A 23,146-nucleotide genomic window follows, 5' to 3' on the forward strand; every position below is an offset into this window, starting at 1 on the left:
AACTCCTCACTTCACATTATTTCGCAGGGGGGGTCTCCTTTTTTTGAACCCATTAGTGGACGTATATGGCGAATAACTTACCCTTTTGACAGCTGCATCATGGACGGTGTTGAGATGTTTCGATAATATTATCAGAGAGCAACGAGGGGAAATCAATAGACTGACATGAAATATGACTGCGAACATCCCAATTACAGCCTGTTTAGAGGGAATTAATGAGGCAGATCTTAGATACTGATATTGCTCTGTCTTGAGGGTTGAGCAGCCTCATTTTCTCGCTGTCACTGAGCGAGAGTGAATGCTCTCTGGGAGAAAAAAGGAGAAGCTTGGAGATGTTGAAGTACGCCTGTTTTAACGTGTTAAAAATGAAGAAGAATGATCAAACTGTTTTTACTTTAATTAAAAAAAGAAATCCTAATGTGTCCTAGTTGTAAAAGACAGAAAAAGAAAAAGTGGCGAGGCCTATATTTCAGCACCATGGACAGCAACTCCCACCACGAGCCCAGCGTCAGAAAGCGACTGCATTTTATTTTCAGTGAACAAAGTTGAATCGCCCCCCTCCCCCACTCACTGGGAAGAGCTGTGCATTAGTGAGACTTTTTTTCTTTTTCATTTAATAGTGATACTCAACTGCTGAGACCTAAATAATATTCAATTACATTTGCATGCGCATAGTAAATAAAAAATAAAAATCATGTAAACCTCAGGCCTATTTCCCCTCCCCCCCAAGATGTAAACTGTTTTTATACAATTCGATAAGTTGTGTGCGTGCGTTGAATCAAAGAAGCCAAACGGATCCGATAATTATCTCACTTGTGTGACGCCAATGTAACAGTATACATAGCTACCATTGAAAAATGAGTAAAACATAATGAAGGGGGGGACATGGAGACGCGATAGGCTTTTCCATTCGACTCTCAGTCACAAGTCTGTGTCTTTTTGCATTAAAGTCGTCGTTTTGGTTTCGTTAGGAACAAAAAAGTTTGTTGATGGTTTTGGGGAAACTCATGGCACTGCTGTCTTTGGAGGAGTCCTGGTGCTGCTGCTGCTGCTGCTGCTGCAACACCGCCGCGCTCCTCTCGGCCTCCAGCATGCTGCCTTTGGTGTTCGCGGTCCAAGAGACGGTGGTGTTGGTCAGGGCCTGGTTCAATGTGCTGTGTCTGAACAAGGGGTCGTGGAAGACCCCGTCCACCCAGTTTCGCAGGGTCGTGACCGGCGAGTCCTGCCTGTTGTCCAGGCCGGCCACGGGCGAGGTAGCGGCGGGGGACGGGGTGAGGGAGGAGGGCGGCGGCTGGCACCTCAGCATGCAGGACGGGTACTCAGTCTGGTTCAGGGACGTGGCGGTCTGGGCCAGGGACCAGATTCGGGGTTTCCCGTCCAGTATCTGCTGCTGCTGGTTATAACACGCCTTGGCCTGCTGCCTGCTGTCCGCCTGGAAATCCTCCGGGTTCGTCTTGAGACAGCTTTTGCTCAAGTCCTGCTCCCCCCCGAGAGAAACGGGGATGGAGAGTTTCAGAGAAGTGTCCTTGAGGAGGTGCTCGGCGGGGCAGTCGGTCGTCGTGGACATGTGCGTGTTCATGTGGTATCGGTGCTTCAGCTCGCACTCGGAGCTCTCAGACTCCAGCGTTTCGAAGTCGTCCAGATCGCTGAGCTGCAGGTCCTTATCAGCCCGACTCCTGGTCTCTGGGAGAAAGAAGAGAGAGGAGACGTGTGAGTGGAAGATATGGTGACACATGCACGATCAGATCTGACAACGGCCTGGAGGACAGAATCAAACACTGAAATTCACATCATATTCATATTCAATCTCACGGTTGTAAAATGACAGCTGTTCGATTTTCTATAGCCTGATAGTTGCAATGAACACGCACAGATTCAATATAACCAAAACAACTGTACGTTTTTATCAGTCATCAATTATATAGGCTAACACAAATAGCCAATTTATTGACAGTATTGGTCAATTTAAGTCTGCATCAGATAAGGTAGTTGGTGAAAGTCAACCTCATCACTTCAGGTTTGTGTCTGTGTGAGACACACTGAGGCCTGTTCCCTGCTCAAGGCTACATGTTTGTTATGTTGAATAAAATCTATATCAGGCTGGCGCAGAAAATTTAAATAATCAATGTTGTTTCATTTAGCATGTGGAGAAAACCAAAATGTAATAATATTTTAAAATCCATAAAGTTGTCATTTTTTGGACAAAGTGGATACTGTTTAAAAAAAATCTTCTTAAGGCCTCAGTGTCATTTATTTCTAATTATCATCATCATTAGTAACAGAATCATAACCTAATATTCTGGTTATAATTGAAGAAACAAAGTTGGAATAAAAAAAGGCTCATATAGGGTGACACTGATAAAGAGACCTGTGTAGAAAATATAAAAACTCAAATAAAGTGGCAATTTTTCCACAGTACTTGTTCTAGTTTACAATTTGAGCAACAAATACATAAATACAAATTTGGCATCATGGCAACTACATCGAAGTCTATATAGAATGTCATGGCTATAGAGAAATAAAAATACTGTTGTAGATGTGGTTGCTGTGGAACATGTATGATGTCCCGCTGAGTTCTTTTTTTAATTTTATTTTAATGACCATTATCATTTTAATCATCATCATATCTCAGAGTGGATTAGTAATGTGTTTTTTAAAAGTTGTCAAAAATGATTTTTTAAACACATGTATCCATATTTGTTTTGTATTCCAAACAATTCTCCATATTCATGCCACTATAAGCACCTCTGCTGTTTTTCTTTTAAACTTTCATCAACATAACTATAAGAGGCTTCTCATTTCACCACAAACATAGCGATTCATTTTAACTTTATTTCTGCAGAGCAACAAGGACTTTTGACACTGACCATCTTCATTGTTTTCACTTTTTATCTGCTCCTCCTGAGACCCGTCCTCATCATCGTCATATCTCTTCTCCTCCGAGCCCTTGTTCCTGGGAGGCCACGTCATCTTGTTCTCCTTCTTGAGCCTCCTCCTGGCGTTGGCGAACCAGGTGGAGACCTGTGTCAGGGTCATCTTGGTGATGATGGCCAGCATGATCTTCTCGCCTTTAGTCGGGTATGGGTTCTTCCTGTGCTCCTGCAGCCAGGCCTTCAGCGTGCTGGTTGTCTCACGCGTGGCGTTCTTCCTCCTCGTTCCCCCGTCCATGGAGCCATATCTGTTGACGAGAAGAACATGGACAAACTGGGGATGAGAGGTTGAATATGCCGTGTGATGCTGTGGCTATGTGTTAGTGTAATATTGGAGATTTGTTTCTTTTATCCCATCAAAACTATGACAGAGCCCCGCTTGTTGAGATCTTGGTCAATTGATGCATATCATGCTTTATAAGACAGAAAGACCCATTTATATCTGCTGCTATAATGAAAATTAAACTTAGAATTAACACAACACTTATTTAGAACAGAAAAAAAAAACTTTAAACACAACCGTACAATGCATATTGTTTATTCCTTAAATGTACTGTAAATTATTTTATATCATTGTTTCATATATTCAGACATAAGACTTGGATCTGCTAGGATCCTGTGCAGCAAGTGCAAGAGCTGCAGGAAAATGGAAGGCAGGCTTGACTTTGTTGTACATGATTTCATATGAAACCCCTCCAACAATCCAACACTGCTATTTTCAATCAATATGCACATTTAAATTAGTCTAGTTTTACCAGTAAAAATGCCATGTTTATTTTATTCTCCATCCCTTCCAATGTACAGTATTATCCATTAAAACCATTCCTGGCACAGCACGACTCCTTTTCACGACACTCTCTCTCTCCTCTCGCACAAATATTTCCCATGGACTTACATTTAAAATGCACGGTGTTGATTTTCAGTCAGCAGTGAGCTGTAAAAGTCCTCTCAGGGGAGGCTTTTATGAGGCCTTTATTGCTCCGTATAGCTTAGTGCAGGTCAAGCACTGCTAAGGGAATCAAAAAGGAGTGGAGCGCTGTACATTTCCTTATACCCCGCGCTGTGCCCTCACAGATAAAATAGACTGTAAAATTGCTTTATTGAGTGTAATGATGAGCCCTCAGGTAAGAGACGAGTGCAGCTGGAGTGGTAGTGCTGTAGGCCTGCTTGTTTATCTGAACGCTGCTGATTATGTTCTGCTTTAGACTCAGGCCTTTTCGCTGTATGTGCACTTATTATGACGCCTGCTGAAACATTTGGCACTTAGTGAATTTAGACTGGTTGGTAAAGGGCCCCTTGTTTTTTTGGGGGGGGGTGATGTAAACTCTCATGAAGCTTCAAGACTAATCAATAAGACACTTGAGAGACTGGGATGTTTCCCTGTGCACTTCTGTTGATCACAATCCATTTAATCACGTACTGTTATAATCCATGCCCTACATTTAAATGGCACCACATACTTTATTTGGAAATAATCTAATCTTAGGACGACCTTGTCAGTATGACAGTATAATGCTCCTCAACATGGAGGCCTCAGGTTTTTGCTTTACGAGGCAATTCACACCATCAGGAGAGAAATATTACATGGAGGTCAATTCCAAATGTTGCTAGATGTAATGAGATTGGCGTTGACCTCTCATGGATAGATATTCTGTAATGCTGGAAAAGTCGCCCTGTACACTGGCGTACATTACTATGAAAGTCCCAAATTTCCTGAATTTTACTTAGAGATGAAATAAGTCAAGACAAAGATGTTTCTAAGATCACATTTCCATAAAGTCCACAAACAGCTCTTTCAAAGTTTCTGATGCTTGCATTGACAATCAGGTTACTTTCATTAGAAAAATCCACAGACATCACAGTGTCATGGAAACGACCTACCTGTCGTACTGATACTGTCCCAGGGTAGGATCATAAGGGTAGTAAGCTGTCGCCTGGGTTATCCCCGCATGCGCAGACGCGGTGGCATCTTTAGTGTCGAATGTGCCCTGCAATCAGATGACAAGTGTTTGAAAGAGTGACACATTTATGAAGACAGTTTCTGATCATTTAGCTAAAAAATCACATCAGCAAAATATATACTGGTTGTATTTATGTTTGTTTTAAATTAATGAGCGGTGTTGATCAGGGTAATAGTTGATGGTACATGATGTCAGAGTACTAGAGAAATAACCATAGTGGTGAATGACACATGGAACTAAACCACAGGGATAAATTGTCATGAACCTTAGTGAAGACAGAAGTTTTAAAAAGACTTTCAAAATAAGTTTTTAAAAATGTGTTTAAAGGAAAACAATAGGAACTGTAAGTTTATGATTTTGACAGGATTCTAGACAAACACGTGTCACATCTTCTAAAGTATGAACTGTAGTAATTATTACAGATCAATCAACAAAAGTTTTTCTTTTTGCCCTTACATTTGCCTCACATTCTCATGAACATTGTCACCACTTTTAGAATTTTCAACACAAAAACAACCAAAAAAAGGTTGGTTAAGTTTGACATAAAAACCTTTGAGAATCCACGTTAACAGACTTTTGTTAATTTAACAATCACTCAGCCTTCAATGTCGGTCTACTTGTAAATATTTTTCAAGGCAGGTTTGTTATTCATAGCTTTTTTCTGACTGCTTCCATAAAAAGTATTTCTCTCAAGATAAATAGCCTATTCACCTGAAACAAGTGAGCCATATCTTGCTATGCTGAGGCGTATTTTTCATTTACTAAAGACAAGTTGGCTTGAAAGGTGATATGGGAATAAATCACTGTACAGCAACGGGCTGGTATTTTGCGATGCAGTGCATAATACAAAAAGAGAGAGGAGAGGTGTGAGCCTGAGTCTCAGCACCCTGCGGCTCCATTAATCAATGCCAAGAGGGATCAGATGAGGGGGCTTACCAGCGAGTAGAAAGCCGAGGCGTCCGTGCCATATGTAACGTAATTCCCATAGCTTTGACCGCCGGTGTAGGGGCTCCCGTACACGCCCAGCGCGGCGGCGGAGCTGAGCTCATGCCTCGCCGTGGCCAGCAGCCGGCTCTCGTACACGGGGCAGTAGACCGGTGTCTGGCCGGGCGCCGCTACTCCGGAGTCGGCTATGGATCTGCCGGTGGACTCGCAGCAAGTGGTCAGAGAGTTGGTTGTCATCAGAAACTAAAGGTGGAGACCGAGAGAGAATTAACTTAATAAATACAAGGTGGCAAGAAAGATCCGATTTTAAGCTTGAGCGACTGAGTGCAGGAGTTAGTTCACAACTTTATTTGTTTCCATTATTAAGAACAAATCGTCCTAACGAAATAAAATCAGAACTTTGACCTTCTCCAATACACTCAACTCGTCAAAACGCAAGATTACGCACGATTTAAACAAGTTTTGGACAAAAACGATTCTGCTTGTTTGCAAAAAAACACGTCGTTGTTCGCAGCTTTTTTCACCGTTAATCCCGAAGAAGTAAAATACAGCATAAAATGACATGTAAACACTTATATCTGATGATGGAAGATGCGTCACATTCTGCTGATAATCTGCGCGTAAAAAGTGTCCAGAACGAGCCGTGTGTGAGCTGTGATCGTTACAAACAGATACAACATGTTTTCCCAACATCGCTCTGTAGATACCCCAAAGGATTTTTTATGGCTCAAAGCCAAAAACAAAACAGCAGCTGGGTTAAGGCTCAAAAAACAACACACACGCAGCGTGTACAGAACAAGTTGGCATGTGCGTCCCGGCGCAAATAAACATATGGCTGACATTAGAGAGCGGTTATTATCTCGCAGAAATCAGTGAACGGGGAGGTCGGGGGGTCTCGCTGGTTTCTGGTTCCCCCTCTTCTTACCCTTTTTTTATCTATCGCTGCAGGAGCGCAGGTATCGCTGTCTGTAACGCAAAACCTTTTTTCCGATACGCGGAAACGCAGTGGAAGCATCCCGGATTCTTGGCCAATAAAGCGCGTAAAAGCACCAAGCTTAAATCGATGAGATAATCAATCGCAGCAATATCAAAAGCAAAAACAAAGGCAGCTGCGTGTACTTACTTGTGGAGCAGACGAGTAGGGATATCCAAATTGTGGATATGACATGGTAGAGAGGTCCCCCAATATCCAGAAATAAAGCGAGACTGAAGGTCTCCACTCTCACGCAGGCTGCGGCTGTTTGACTGTACCAATTGATTGGTAAGCACAGGCTCCTAGGATGCTTATAGGGCGAAGCAGAGTAGCATGTTTAATTTGTGTAAAATGCCCCCCACTCAAACGCCTTTCAGCGGGGAGAAGAAAAAAATAAAAAATAAATAAATAAATGGAAGAAAATCTCCTGTTTTCTTCTTTTACGCCGTCTTGTAGAATAAAAACTGTTGGATACAAATAAATGAATTAAGGCGACGCACAGCCCTTCTCTGCCTGGAATAATCACTTTGCTGTCAGATACATATTTTTGCCTTATAAAAAAGTAGTATAAAAGACGTCAGCAGCAGAGGCAGGTTGTTTTAAACGGCAGTGACTCTGACGTCAGAAGTTTCCCACTCTAAAAATGACCAGACTGTAACTTTAATATGCGTTTTTTTTCTTTTTCAGCGTGACGACACAAACAGAAAGAACTGAGCAGAGGATTTTACATGAAATCAGAAAAGGAGTAATGTTAAGAAAAAAAAAGAGATTCATTTGCAGTCCCAATCCATCAGTTTAGGTCAATCAGTGTCTTGAATATGCAAACGTATGTATCAGTTGAAATGCATGAGGGTTAATTAAGCACATTCCTATCGTTCCTCCGCACTAATGCTAATCACAAGGGGAGCTAATTGATTTTAAATTAATTAGTAAAGAATATTTCATTGCCAGTGCAGAGACAAACTGCTGACTGAACAAGGAATGCCAAACATTTTTAAATGCAGTTAAAAAAACACATTGGTATTTAATTCTTAAAAAAAAAAAAAATTCTATAATATGATAACCCAGAGCAGATAATATGTTGGATGTTCCAACTCCACCTGGAGCAACTAGTCCCTGGAGTGTTGTAATTACAGCCAATGAATCCCCAACAATCTGCTTAATAGGTTGTGGTTTGAATGAACTTTGTACCTCTTGACATGAACTCAACACACGTCTCAGGGCAAATTCTGAAATTAGAATTCTTCTTCCATACAATGTATATAGTTTAATCATATGTGAGCTGGACATTCTCTCCAAAATAAACATTTTAGTTCGTAGATCTGAAAGTGCTTTTAACTTTACATAACTTTCATTTCAACAAAACATTACTACAGATTTCCACCCATCCTTTCCTCCCCCTCTCTCTGTCTGTCTCTCTCTCCTCCACGAGTGTTTGTGGTCACTACCATGGTCACTGCAGCCAAAATCCTCCCAAAACACGAGCTCGCCCACAGCAGCTCTGGCACCGGTGCGCACTGCCTTTCGTTGCTTGGAGAATCCCGGGTTGAGACATGTGGATAGCCCCGGGGGTCACTCCTCAAATTAATGATGATGTACTCCTCCTCCTCCTCCTCCTCCTCCTCCTCCTCCTCCCTCTCTCCTCTCCAGCTGGATCTGTGCCTGCCGGTGACAGGTCGATTGAGAGTGATTGATGACTATCTAGGGGACCGGGGCCAACATAATAATATGATACCGGCACCTCGCAATAATTGCCCCGCTTTCATTTACAGATGAAAGAAGTAATGAAGAGGTATAAAGATGTATATAGTGATGCCTGCATGCGCTTTGGTTAAGTAACTTTTTGTCTTTGACTTTCTCTGGCCCCCCCACCCTCTTTTTTGGGTTATGTGGGAGGGTGGGCTTCTTATAAAATGTCTGATCCCTCATTCATTTTGACAAATTGAATTATAGGGGGGTTTGTACCTCCGAGCAAATGGCCGCATTAACGTTGTGTAGGGTGTGTGTGTGTGTAAGGGGGGGGGGGGGGGCCCAAAGGGATCAGGCAGCGCCTTTGAGTTAATTTGCATTAACTCTTATGCCACCTTAGCATTAACAACCCCTCTGAAGCGCTCGCTCTCTCACTCACACACACACACACACACACACACACACACACACACACACACACACACACACACACACACACACACACACACACACACACACACACACACACACACACACACACACACACACACACACACACACACACACACACACACACATTTAGACTTTTTCTTTTTTTAACATTGATTGGGGTTAATGTGACACACTGTGCGTAAAAGTCAGGGCGGGACCCAATTTATCTTCTGCATCACACCCAGTGCGCAAAGGGAAGAGTGTTGACACGCAGAATTTTGGGGGTGAAAGGACACTTGACACACTTGCACATGTTAGCACACGCACACAAACACATACCATCCCTTCTTATGTATCTTGGCCTATATTCAGGCCTCCTCAGCCACCTTTGTTTCTCATGTGCATGGACCTGTGGACCTCATCTTCACTTGTGTGGAATGAAGCCTGAGACAGAGGACGGGGGGGGGGGGGCAATCTGATAGACACATTAACTAAACTATACTGCCCATACACCCCCTCCTCCTCCACCTTTTCATTATCCACTGCGTTACCCAGTGTTACTGGGCGCCTATGATGAAATATTTAGGTGCACTAGTATATGCTTTTAGACGGAAAATGAAGGCGACAGCGGGAGTTCATGCTTGTTTAGCGTTTAAAGATTAAAAGAGAGGCTTCTTTCTTTTCTTTTTTTCTTTCTTGGACAGATGTGGGGAAGCAGGGAGGCTCTAGCTGTTTAAAGTGGAGCAAGTGAAGATATGCTATTCCAGTTCAGGTCAAATATGACATTCTTTTCTTACTTTTCTTTTTAGGCTACAATTAAAAGTGATTATTAGTTATTGATAGCAGTGTTCAGTATAATGATGTAAATGAGGAGTATCTATCAACTCAATGAACAACATAAATCAACTCCTTAGAGGAACACAATTAATGAGGTGATTATTGTCACAATTCTACTTTGGAGTCATTGAAATCACCATGAAGTCTATAAATCTGTGACGCTCTTGAGATTTTATGTTCACGTAGCTACGTGGCCCGGTTTTCCAAGTTTGTTGTTGCCATATGACATCAACCCCACACTGCTGTATTCTGAATAATAACTTGTTTTGCACTTTGAGGCATAAGGCTGCTAATTTGCATCTCCTTTCCAACTAAACTCATATTAAAAAAGTTCCCCCCAGAAACATTGTAATCACGAAGGTGTCACTTTCCTGATAATCTGCGGTTGATTAATGAGCCCCGAGAAGAGGAGTGTGTGAGTGCCTCTGTGTGTGTTCATAAGTGTGTGTGTGTGTGTGTGTGTGTGTGTGTGTGTGTGTGTGTGTGTGTGTGTGTGTGTGTGTCTGTGTGTGTCTGTTTGCAAAGAGAGAGAGAGGGAGAGAGGGAGAGAGGGAAGTGGAGGAGGCTTAATATGGGGACAGGAAGATGTTTCTTATCCCCCCCAAAAAACAGTCAATCGACTATAAAGTGAGACAAGCAACAAAAACAAAGGTCAACTATATGTTGACGACGAAGCTCAATCTTTGATGACAGCAATGGATGATGTCAAATGTTGATGGATTTATGAAGAACAACCTTGTTCATTAGCTGCTTTGAGAAATAACACATTGATTATAACCTATGGGACAGAGAATTGTTGGCCTTTCTGAACATCTGAGGTGATTTTGAGGTAAAACTCCACCCAAGATTTGTTCTGGGGGTGGGGGCTTTGGACAGTTGTGATGCACTGAGTGTGCACTGAGACAGGAAACTTCCCTGAATCAAGTACGGTTCAGTGATCGTTCGGATGTTGATCCTTGTCATGTTTAAAACTCCCCAATGTAGGTTAGCATCAGGTGAAAGGAAGAACTCGGTTTATTGACTTCTTCAAAATGGATTTGTCTCTGTTGTCTATCTCCCTGGCCCATTTTAGTCTTCCCTTGTATGTATTTTATAGTTTTTAAAAATAAAATATTCAGCCAAATTGTGAGCTTGCCTACCCTCTAATTGCACAAATGTCTTCCTGTTCGTTTGTTTTTAAAACAAAAATCTTCAGCGAACCGTTCATCTTACTGATGTCACACTCTGCATGTGTATTCTTAATGGTGAAAGGGATGTGCAATGTTGAATTTGTTGCTATTTGGGCAATTGATATATTCAGCAACTGGTTTAAACTGTGGGTCAAGATCGCTGCCAGGTCATTTTTGTAATTCTTACTTCACTTTATCAAACCGATACAGATTATAGATTCCAGAGCTTTTATTTTGAAAAGCCGTAAACTAATGTTGGCTTAACAGACCACTGGAATTGCTGACATGCAATGCATGACAAAATAAAATCATTCAGACTTCTATACAAGCCACCACATGAACAGTAATAATGAAAATTGTATTTTATGAAAAACACTATCTATAGTTTCCGATAAACCAGGTAGGATGAACACAAAGTTTTCTAACTTCACTCTGCACCATAGTCTGTTCATAAAAAGCTCAGCACACAACGTCCACTCAAACAATAAATAGTGACAGTATATTGTAGAGCTGTTTTAGGAGGACTCACTAATGATGAGGAATAGTTCTGAGGTAGTGTACAAGTAGAGAGGAGAACTTTAAAAACAGGACGGTTTAAAATGGACACTACAGTATTCTTAAATATCCTGCCCTGTTTTCTTCAATACCAATTCATTTCTGTGTAAACTTTCTTGAAATATTAGTCCAACTCTATTTCACCCCATGTGAGGATACTTCTCCAGCACACTGTCTTTTAGTCCGTTGTCTCATGCGTTGGTTTTTTGGAGTCAACAGTGTAGAAACCACAGCTGACCTCAATAGGCGAAGACATCTGCACAGGCCGACTCGCTCTGCGACATGAGGCCCCGAGCAGCTCCCAGGCTTTTCAATAGCTGCCGTGTTTCTCTTTCTGCAGTCATAGAAATAATGTCCAAGCATTCTTTGCACGTGCACACACACAACACACACACACACACAACACACACAACACAGACACACAGTGCCGATCCAGAAAAACATTAGCCTATCTAGTGTCTAGTCTAGTCTTGGAGTCCAAATGGAATATTGATCTCCAACGATCTTCTCAATGTATTTCTTCTCTTGAGCAACACAATGATTTTTTTTTCCATTTCTCCTCTTCTGGCCCTAAAGCCCTAATGGTTTTTGCATGAGTTGGGTTGTAGACTTGGCTCCTCCAGGCACTCTGTATAAAACAGTGACTTTTGTTGCTGTTGCTGAAGATGTTTCCTCGTAGTAATACATTCTTTTATTTGGTGGTTTGTGCAAACTAGTAAACATTGTGTATCTTTACAAGCTGAGGTGGCTTTTGAAATTACCTCCTTTTATGTGCAGTTCATTAGCACAGTTGGTCCATAGATCAGTTCTTACTCAGTAGTGCTTCTGTGTGCAGAATGTATACTGGGAATAACAAGATCAGGGGAGTGAGACTAGAGGTTAGAGAGTAAAGGGGTCACAACTTTGGGATCAAGAGGGACTAAGAAATAAATATATTTGTAAATGTACGTTGTTTTAATATAATTTCTGAGCACCTTTTAAATACATAAGGGTAGTAGAAATATTATCACAATATAATTTAGTGAATTTATATTCTTTCTCTTTAAGAAATTGGACTGTAAGGGTTTTTGGAGTTTATTAGTAATGTTGTGTGCATCATGATTGCTGGTGCAAAACAAACCACAAAGCTAAGCCTGGAAAGAAGAATGTTTATCACATACCTATAAAATACTATAATTAAAAAATGGTATAATACCAAACAATACTGAATCATTTTGGAGCTTTTTTGTTCTTTCATGCCAACAGATCATAAAGAATCTAAAATATTATATTGATCCCAGGAGGATATAGAATAGAAAAATATACAGATCAAGACAATTGATAGAAATACAAACATAGGTAAAAGTATGAAATAAAAAGGTTGTAAAAAATATGCACACTATATTACAATATATAAAAATAAGCCAAATAAGAATAACACAACTAAGTAATAACAGAGGGGCCAAAACTATATTTACACTGAGAAACAAACTTAATTAGGGTTTTAGAGAAATCGTAGCATAATAACTGGCCAGGTTTTCCATTAATTCCCCTAATGACACATTTCTTTGAAGAACATATTAGAAATTCCAGCAACCAGAGTCATGGTTACATTCTATAAGTAGTAGACTACCGTCAGTAGAAGACACTGAGGATGGAAAGGATAGTGCCTTAAATATATTGGTTCCTTGTGGAATCTTATTTTAATTATTGAGTAGTTAAAGGTAGGTGGAATACTTTTACAACAGTCCTTGGTTTACCCCTTTTCCCGGGTAACTACAAAGTGGCGAACATTTTCCAGTTTCTTTAAAATCTTATTTTGTCTTGTTTTTAATGAAATGTTATTCTTGACTTTAATTTCTTCTTAATTTCTTACTTTTATCATCTGAAATGTATTATTTTTCATGTATGTCCATGTGTTTGTAAACTTTGTTAACACTTTGAATTGCCTTGTGTCTGAATATATAAATACACCTATCTTACAAATTATGTATTTCGAATTTATAAGCCACAATCTGAAGCATTAGAAATGAGGCAAAAAACCTTCAAGGAATTCACTCTCCAAACTGTATTAAACACACTGTAATGTGAACATCCAAATGCATTATGTAATTCATGCAGCCATAGCATTTTAAATGATATCCATTATCCCTCATTTATTATCCCAAGCAGAGTGTGGAGCAATGGCAAAGAAACCCAATGAAAGTTTTTTCTTTTTTTATTTCACGATACCATGATAATATGTCTGAGATGAGTTTGCCCAACCCTCCCTGTCTCAGTCCTCCTCTCACTGCCATCTCCCTCGCTCTTCCTCCTCTCCGGCCTCTCTAAGAGGTTTAACATGTCAAAGTTCTCTCAGCACATCCATAATTGATCACCACAACGGGAGCATCTTCGCTGCACTTAGTTAACTAGCTATCTGCAGGTGTTCCCTTAGCAACTGGCCAGGGAGTGAAACACTGAAGTACTGCGTGTAGACCGCCGAGCTCCAAAAATGTGAACCCAATGTGTCTTGTAAATCCTGGTGTTGGCCGCTTGTTCTCTGGTTGTGTTCCTGGACTTGGTATGTGTGTCTGCCCATTACACAGTTCAAGATACGGGTGAAAACAATCAAATGTCTTGTAACGTTGCCGTTTGCACCTGCTCCTCTGTGGTCATCCCTGTGATTTAAATGCTTAGAACAAGGGAGAATCTCCTCTTTACAATATTAACATGCAGTAACTATTACTTTTGCAACAATAGTGTTGGTTTGCCATTTTATGTGAACTGTAAGACCAACTATTCATAAGATTTTGGTTTGATGTGATTTTTCACTAAAATGTTCTGTCTGTTGTACATACAGTATTTAATAGTTTTGATCAGGTCAGATCAGTATAGTTCTGCTTTTAGAGATGACATTAGGCTGTAGGTGAGAATGCAAGTCGAGGGAAAAGTCAGAGTGTGCCCACGTGAGAATACAGCAGGAACATTTCTTAACAAATTCAGAGCAAGTGAGTGACCATGTGATGATGTTTCTAGCACGTCATGAATGCTAAACTGAAAACAAAAAGAATACAATTGCGGTCTTCACATATGAAAGGCAAATTTCACAAAATGACAGGACCCAATTTTCTGGACATTTTCATGACTCAAAACTGTTTTGTTAGACATCGGGAACAAGAACGACCTTGAGGGACTGACTGGCACATTGATTCCTACATTTTAACATCGGCTCTAACAGAAACCACAGTATTTTCTAAAATATAGATATGTACTATGAAAACATAAAATTGAGAGAATGTGACATTAATGATGTTGGACCATATTTAACCCTTTCTCATGAAAATAATAAGAAAAATGTTACTTCACGATTCAGGATTGATCTTATTCTGAAAACATGACCCCTACTACTTTCAAGTAAATTCAAAAGAGGATCAAATTAAATCAATTTATGTTCTTCACATGTTGCTTTGTGGTGTTACATCGATCCAACTATTGTTATTATTTAGTTTTTTGCATTGTATTACTATCTCTATTTCTTCACTCTTGCATTTAAGACTGTAAGAGTCAAGAACAAAAGTTCCTTACTACAGTGAAAAGATTCAAACAATAGTTTATTTTATTGATCTTAAGCCACACTTAAACTAATGCAGGCTGTTTGAACCTTGATGTAATTGTCTAGTGGCTTGAATTCTAAGCCTCCCTTGAGTTTTAATCCAGGCGGATCATGTGCAACCTAAAATTTTACTCTATACTAGAATGCACTAGAATATAGAAATTTATTTTTTATTAAAACCATAGACAAATGGAACACGTGCTTGTACCAAATAGACTGTGATTGTTTTTATGTCTGATTTCAGTGTAGTTTTTCTTCCCCTGCTCCTCTTTAGGAGGGGAAATGCAAACAGGCTACCGGCCAGACAATGAGACCTGTCAGTCACCTGTGTGTGTGTGTGTGTCTGTGTGTGTGTGTGTGTGCGTGTGTGTGTGTGTGTGTGCGCATTTGTCACCAACAGCAGAACCATCATGTCAGACCCAGGAGTGACACTGATCATAGTGTGACAAACACACACACACACACACAGGGAAGGGCCAGGTGGCTGTTTTCTCAGTGACAGACCAAAACCAGACCACTGACTCAGACACCCCCCCCCACCCCCCCCCCCCCCCCCCCCACGCCAACACCTGCGACCACCACTCATGCAGCCAACCCAGCTGCAGCCAGTCAGCAGTTATTGAATACATTTTCACCATCTAAAAAAGGAGCAATTTGTTTGATATTAATATACAGAGTGTTGAAGAAGTCAGGGGTTCATATTTTTCACTGTTTTTGATGATTATTACATGGGAGAGGTTCTTAATTCATGGGCCAACACAACACACAAGTAGTTTTAACATTAAAAATAACAGCGTGCCATAAAAAAGACAGATCCTCAATTTAATCACCAATAATCAAAATGCTACACCCTGGTATTTGGCCTTAGATATATATATTCAAGGTTGTATAAATCCATGCCCCATTGGTCGTCTACACAAGCAGCATTTTACAACATAAAGTTACGTTTTACTGCTATGCAGCCTTTAGTGGGCACAATATTTTGACTGGAGCAACAGAGGAAGTTAAGTGACATAATGTAGAGAGACAAAGTCTGCAACAGGAAGAGGTTGGGTAGTTGGATTGGCAAAACAGAGGAGACCACAGTTTGTTTCCAGGATGAAACTGATTATCTTTTATCCAAAACCTCCCCCTGAACCGTTAATGTAGGAATGTATATATTTTAATCCAAACATTCCTTTTTATAAACGTAACCAAAAGTCTTGCCTAAATGTATTATTGTATGGCATATTAATGTGTTTCAGTCAATATGTTCTTCTCTTGTTCTCCACACAGAACCAAAGCCTGCACAAACGTGATTGGTCAAACTATATAGAAACCAGAAAGCTTTTGGAAACAAAACCTGATTTCTCTCCTACAGATTCTTCATACACATACCTGATACGATCATTTCGGTTGGAAGACTTTTTGGACAGGTGCTCACTGTAATGAGCTCAACTGTGAAACCTAAAAAAGTAAGTGCTGAAAGAAATGTACGCCTGTTAAGACGTGGCTATAAGTTGAGTTGCTGTCCCGTCTCAGCTGTCCTGCTTACTTGAAAATGAATTCCTCTCTTTTCTCTTCCCTCACCTCCCTTTCCTCCCCTTCTCTTTGTCTAGAAATAACCAGAGAGAGAATGACCAGAAATGACCTGTTTTCATCCCCTTCCACCATCTTTCCATTTGTTCCTGCGCCTGATGCACATGGATATTATAAAGTCATGATCCTCTTTCAATATTCACCTACATAATAGAACTAGTACATCGAGCGTAGCTGCGTTAAGGGGCAGAGAATGTGTTATAGGCAGTGATTATCTTCCTGAAGACGACACGGCCTAGGCAGGCACTTACAATTATTTATTCATAATGCATCCACTGAAACACAAATGCACTTTATTGTCTCATTCTGCATCTTATTTTACCCATAAACCAGAAAATGGGCTGGGTTTCTAATGAAAGAGCCATGTTAATATCAAGGCAGATAAGGGCTGGCATGTGCAGATGGGAGCACTATGTGGAAACCCAATCACAAGTTCCTTCAATCACTCAAAAGCCGAACAAGAGGGAATGGATGCATTTAAATATTTTCCTCTACCTGCAGGTATTAAAACTATACAATTTTAATAGCTATTTAACATGCAGTTGCTTTTTGTGCCTCTCATTTTTTGCAGTTCTGCATAAAAAGCCGGCAGGTAATGCAGGAGTAACTGTGGCAGCTATGGGCATGACATGGTTTTTCAAGCAGGCTCGTCTGCAGTGTTCCCCGACTTTAATCGCTGCATTAAGATCTTACTCAGTGAGTGGGCGGCTCGCTCTCCACAGTCTAATTCTGGCTTTCCTCTTTGTTCTGTTGTCTCCATTGTTCTCTAAAATGCTCAAGATTTGGGCCACATAAACAACTTTGTACTCCATTATTAATTGTTTCCCTAGTTGTGCTCTCCTCTGCGTTCAGAAAATTGTTCATTTTAGTCTTTGGAAACAATTAGGAGTTCAGTCTGCATTTTAGAATATAGGACAAGATGGTGAGTATCCCTTGTACGTTTGAAGGTCTTCAGCACAATTAAGTGATGAACTTGAGAGGACGCTCAGGCCAAAGCTAAATTTGACTGGCTACTGGCTACTGGCTTGTATGGCAGTACTACGAAAGCGATGTGGCTGGTTGTGGTTGATGTAATCAAATGTTAGTGACAAGCAGCAGATGTTAGGGACACATCAGTTGTGTACCTTAGCGTCATTAGGGGTTTCAGCATTTTAATCACAAGACACCATCTTCTAAGGCCGTTGGCTGCAGTGTGCGATGTTTATTGTATGGTCTGGCGCAGGGATTGTAGCCCCAGATCTTTGAGCAACCTGATGGTGGATGTTGCAATGAAACCCCTGCAGCCAACATCCACAGGGCAAACTATCAAACTATTGCCAAGATAATTATTACATTTTTGTACAGTATGGATGATCTCAATGTGTTGTATCTATTCCTCAGAAGAATCTGGTGTGAATGAGCTGCTGCAACCAAATTTAAAGCAATGCAAGGGGACTCCGGGCACCATGATCTCTGGCCATTTATGTTGTCTGAAACAACATAACCAAACAAATGGTTTTGGGCTTAGTTTAAATGTGGCTAATGTTAGCTTTGAGGTCATGGTTGGGGTTTCCTTATCACAAAAAAAGATGGAGGTAGGATTTGCATATAGCTTATTAGAAAGTGCAGCAAAAGATCCAGCTGAGGAAAGCCTCTGAATAAGAGTGTTAGAATATTGTTGGAATGATAAGAAAATTAATGAACACTTGTTTCTTTAACCAGAAAGAGGGAAGAAGGCAGGATACCAGTAAAGAACATCGCCTTTGGTCTTTACACACATTTTCCTCTTTCTGGCATCTTATTTTCATCATCGACCAAAAAAAAAGGAAATTCAAGATTGAGCATGATTGCAGGTAGAGTCCATATAAGGATGCAATTACTAATATTTGTTACTGCATACAAAAATTGTGTTTAACAACAAGAAGAGGAAAAGGAGAACAGACAGGAGGACAATAAAACTTTGTAGAGTGCATACCTCTACCAAGGCCCAGCAGTCTTCTTATGAAACCACATTTTAATTCATTGCATCTTGATTTTTATTGAATTTTATCTAAATTGCACAGTCTCCTAATTTTTTTTATCAAGATCCATGGACTCTTCTCAGAGAAATCAGCAAAAATTTTGAACAACGCCCTCAATCGCAATGTTAAAAAAAAAAAATCCTTCATCTGCCACCTGATCCAGATTCACTCCAAAATGTAATGGGTTCTTTTATGACCCATATACGTTCCACCAAGTTTTGTGGTAATCCAGTCCGGTTGTTTTTGTGAAATCCTACAAATAATAACAGACAGACAAACGAAGAACACAGACAAAAACATAACCTCTTCAGTAAAAGCTGGAAGAATGTGAAGTAACAGAATTGGAATCTCTGGTGAGTTCTGAGTCACACAAACGTGCACACACACTATTTGTGTATACATTGATTGTATAAAGATCACTACTTTGGCTGTTTGGGGTGCATAAACACAGACTGCACAATGATCCAGTCATCAAATTCATGCAAACGACAACAGAACTTTTCCTTCACTTTCTTTCCAATCACACATATAGATGATGAAAACAGATTCAAAAGAGTTCAACAAAGTTGGTTGTGACGGATAAAAAATTGTCTGGATAATATAATTTCAACAATAGGTGCATCTCATCCATTAGCAACATCTCCCTCAAAGCATCAGAGTGTGTGTGTTCCTCCGGTGTCAGGGTCACTTTGAAAAACAAAGTGAAAGAGAAAATGAGTGGTGATATGAATATTATTAAGGGGTGTGGAGAAGCGGGAAGTCATTCCACCCATCCACGTTCCTTTATTTTCCACTCCGCCGATCACATTTGAATATTTTGAAAGGAGTGCCTATGTTTGCCTTATCATGCATTATTCTGAGGCATTACCTGGGCCTTAACACTGCAATAAAGATGGCTGGGATCCCTCCTTCTCTCTATCCCTCGCTCACGGAGATGCACAACAATAATAATATTCATACACTTATAGCCACCTTTAGAAGAGGGGACTTTGACTTTATAATCCCTTTAAAGACGAGCATGTTAGCAGCAGAGATTTATCCAGTGTGAATGATACAGAGGCTGCTTCTTTGAATGTGTGGATACAGGGACAACTTTTTGAGGCAGCGGAGAAGAGCGATTTTCCCGCTGAATTGTGAACTGCCAAATTCATGTTGAAATCCAATTTTCTCTGTGGAGAATAAAGTAAACGGCAAGGAATTAAATCACAGCAGGAGATGTGGGGCAGCTTTGAAGGCTGACGGACATATTTTGAATAGTTAAAATCATATATTTTACACTTGGATGAAAAGCATTCGCTGTGTTGTAGGAACTAAATAAAAGAAATAGAGTGATTTATTATTTTGGTTTGCCCTGCAGCTCTTGGGAAGTTCTCATACTTCACATACCTTGTTACAGAACTTTTGATGTTTGCAATAAATGGAATAACAATTATAGCGACACAGCAATATTTGATAAGTTACAGTATATCAGTGCTACATGAATTCATTTCAAGACCCATCACTCCTTCCTCCAACACAGAGATGCAGACCACCTGCCTGTCTTTCATATGTTGACCACCCCCACCACACACACATACAGCAGGTTAGACAAGGTGTCACACCGCTCCCTTATCATTAACTTCTTTTCATTAGGGTGTACAAAGCCCTCAACACGTGTTTTTGCCAAAATGATAAAAAAAGAACATTCTTCCTCACACAACCCTGCCAGAGCTACACCGCAGGAACCATGACAACTGGAATGTAGTGTTGCATTGTTTCATTCTGGAGATAAACAGCCACTTAAAGAGTGGTGCACGAGTTAGCTGCATCCTGTCACTCAAAAAGACTCAGGGGAGGAAAATATCTTTGACATTTCTGACATGTGAACTCTTTTTCACTTTTTGTTTTCTTGTGGTCACAATTTCTGTTCAGCACTTTAGTTTTATCTCATACTGCTTCAACTCCCACCACCAAGGATGTTTTCTCCTCTTTCCACTTGTTTGTAAGTTTGTTTGTGAGCAAGATTAAAAAAAAACAAAAAAAAAACAGCTGAACGGATATCCACAAAACCCAGTGGAAGGATGTGCTGTGGGTTCGGGAAGAAACCATAAAATGTTGGTGTGGACCCAGATCAGAGGGCAGAGCCAGGATTTTTTTTTTCTTTTTTCAACATTGCAAGTTTTGAAAACAAACCATAAATCTTAGATTTTCCACTGTTGTTTTGATGTGACTGAATATCTGAAAATAGAAAATAGTAAAAACAGAATATACATATATATATATAAATATGTGTGTAAATGATAATAAGAACGGTAAGAACACCTTTAAAATCGGAGAGATTTAAGTAGCAATGGAGACACGTTTTCAGATATTTGCATATTGGTCATGTGAGGTAAGATATTTTTTTGGTTGTTAGTTTTTTGGTTGTATGCTCCACAAACTACTCCATCGCTTCCCCTGTTCTTCTTTGCCCCAGTGCCCACAGACAAATAATACGCGTTGGCCTTTTGCCCTGGGTGTCAAGAAAAGTTTGAGCTGATCTGAGAAATAATCACATTTTCCTTTGAGATAGTTGCTCTCTCTCCCTCTCTCTCCCTCCCTCTCCCTCTCTTTCACCCTCTCTCTCTTTCCCTCTCTCTCTTTCCCTCCCTCTCTCTCCCTCCCTCTCTCCCTCTCTCTGGTGATGGAGATTTGTTGCTTGAGGGGTCTACACCTCTCCTCTACACTTTCCTTTTCTCAAACAAAAAAAAAAATGCTTGTGTGACATTAGTCTCTGAACAGGTATAGTGCCCTGAAACCATGAATAGAAATACATTTCCCTGCTTCCACCCTGACCCTGAGCCCTTTAGCCCACAGCCATTACTGTCACACACCCACAGAGGGTCAACTCTCCAAACCCCTGAATAAAACCTTCCAAAGAGAGGACGTGGTGGGTCGGAGTAGACAGAGCGACAGAAAAGCAAACAGAGAGGCAGAATCCTTCCAGTATCTGATGAGCCGTTGTTTGTCTCTGTGAGGTCGCCTGCAGCCTCGATGCTTTTTGTCTAGCCCCTGGACCCATTTTACTCCCTTCTCTCTTTCTCTCTCCCTCGATCTTTCTCACTCTCGCTCCATCACTCTTCCGTCCGCCTGTGTCCCTCTGCCTCTCTCTACCCTCTTTTTCTACCGATGGCTAAGGATTCCTGCGGCCCCTCCGAGAAAAGTGTGTGAAAATGCACAATGCGGGTCCCCCGGCGTGCCCACCCCCGGCACAGAGTGTGAGAAGAGGGCCCTGCATTTGATGCCTGACTGACCAAATCTTCTGCCAGATAGCTGGGCCTTTTCTATTCCCAGCGGCGCGGTGAGAGCGTGGCCAGAAGTGGTGCGGAAGGAGAGGGGAAGGCACAGTAATTGTATCAAGGTCTGTAGAGATTCCCTGCCCACCCAACAACCCACCCGCCTCCCCCTCTTCCTCTCCTAAACCTCTCCTGAACCGCTTCTCAGTTAAAAGGAAAAGGGTCCCTGGGCAGCAGGAGGCAACTTCTCCTCAGAATAACCAAAAAACAGTGTGCACTCATATATGAATAACGTTCAATTTATCACATGAAAGCCCATATATTGAATACAACACCTTGCACTGTCCCCAATTCCATCTATTTTTCAACACTGCCAATGAAAAGAAAGAACCCAAAGCTGAGTTTAACTCCCAGAGTCACCATCCGATTGTATTCTGCCAGGGAAATCTATGTTGTTTTTTCTCATAAAATTGTCATTACAACAACAACCTTTACATATTCGTGGCTGAGAGCAAGATTTTTACACATCCTGCAATTGACTTCTGTGTCTTCTGCTTCTTGGAGACTTCATCACAGTGGTGCTCATATTGTAATGCCATGGACATTCCCAAGTGAATAAGGTGAACTTGATTCTTACCAAGCTCACGTCTATCCCGTAGTGAAAACAAGACACAACAATGACCAAAAAATTTAAAAAAAATAACCGTGATATCAGTTATTTCAAAATATCACAGATTAACATCCAAAACACAATAACGGCACAGGGATACAACAATGGATCCAAATCAGTGACACCCTCCTCCCTTAAAGAGGCTGCTATTGTAATGCTAAATATTTCATCAGTTGACTGAGAGAGAAGTTCAGGGGGCCTCGAGAGAGAAAGCCATTCACTACAAGTGCTTGTCAGACCTGCCCACTCCGTGAAATTTTAGGATAGAGCATCTTCCCTCAGCAGTCGTGGTCCTTACTCCTTAGTGTTGTAACAGCAAATTCAAAATCAAACAGCAATGTGAAGAATGACATGATTTGATCACATTGTGAATTTAAATAATTAGAAAATAATTTAGAATAAAAAAATATAAAATACCTTTAATTTACAGTAAATATAACCACACTTGTGTATTTTTTAAGAATTAGCCCCAACCATATTTCTTTCTAAACCTAACCAAGTAGTTTTCTGGACACCTTAAACACATCAGTTCACACATGGCATTGTCCCAAGTGACCATTTGTGATTGGATCTAATTTC

At 40.7% G+C, this 23,146-nt stretch overlaps 1 protein-coding gene across 1 annotated transcript; it reads right to left on the reverse strand.

The window, feature by feature from the left end:
* Window positions 1–508: 508 nt before the first annotated feature.
* irx4a (iroquois homeobox 4a) lies at window positions 509–7,376 on the reverse strand. The gene is made up of 5 exons (XM_020091235.2): window positions 6,960–7,376; window positions 5,828–6,079; window positions 4,812–4,918; window positions 2,868–3,178; window positions 509–1,683 (listed from the first exon to the last, which is right to left on the reverse strand). The coding sequence occupies exons 1-5, from the start codon at window positions 7,002–7,004 to the stop codon at window positions 968–970; spliced, it is 1,431 nt and encodes a 476-aa protein (XP_019946794.2). The 5' UTR covers window positions 7,005–7,376; the 3' UTR covers window positions 509–967.
* Between the last annotated feature and the right edge of the window lie 15,770 nt (window positions 7,377–23,146).

The sequence above is a fragment of the Paralichthys olivaceus genome, chromosome 13, assembly GCF_024713975.1.
Source record: "Paralichthys olivaceus isolate ysfri-2021 chromosome 13, ASM2471397v2, whole genome shotgun sequence".
In the NCBI taxonomy this organism is placed as follows: domain Eukaryota; kingdom Metazoa; phylum Chordata; class Actinopteri; order Pleuronectiformes; family Paralichthyidae; genus Paralichthys; species Paralichthys olivaceus.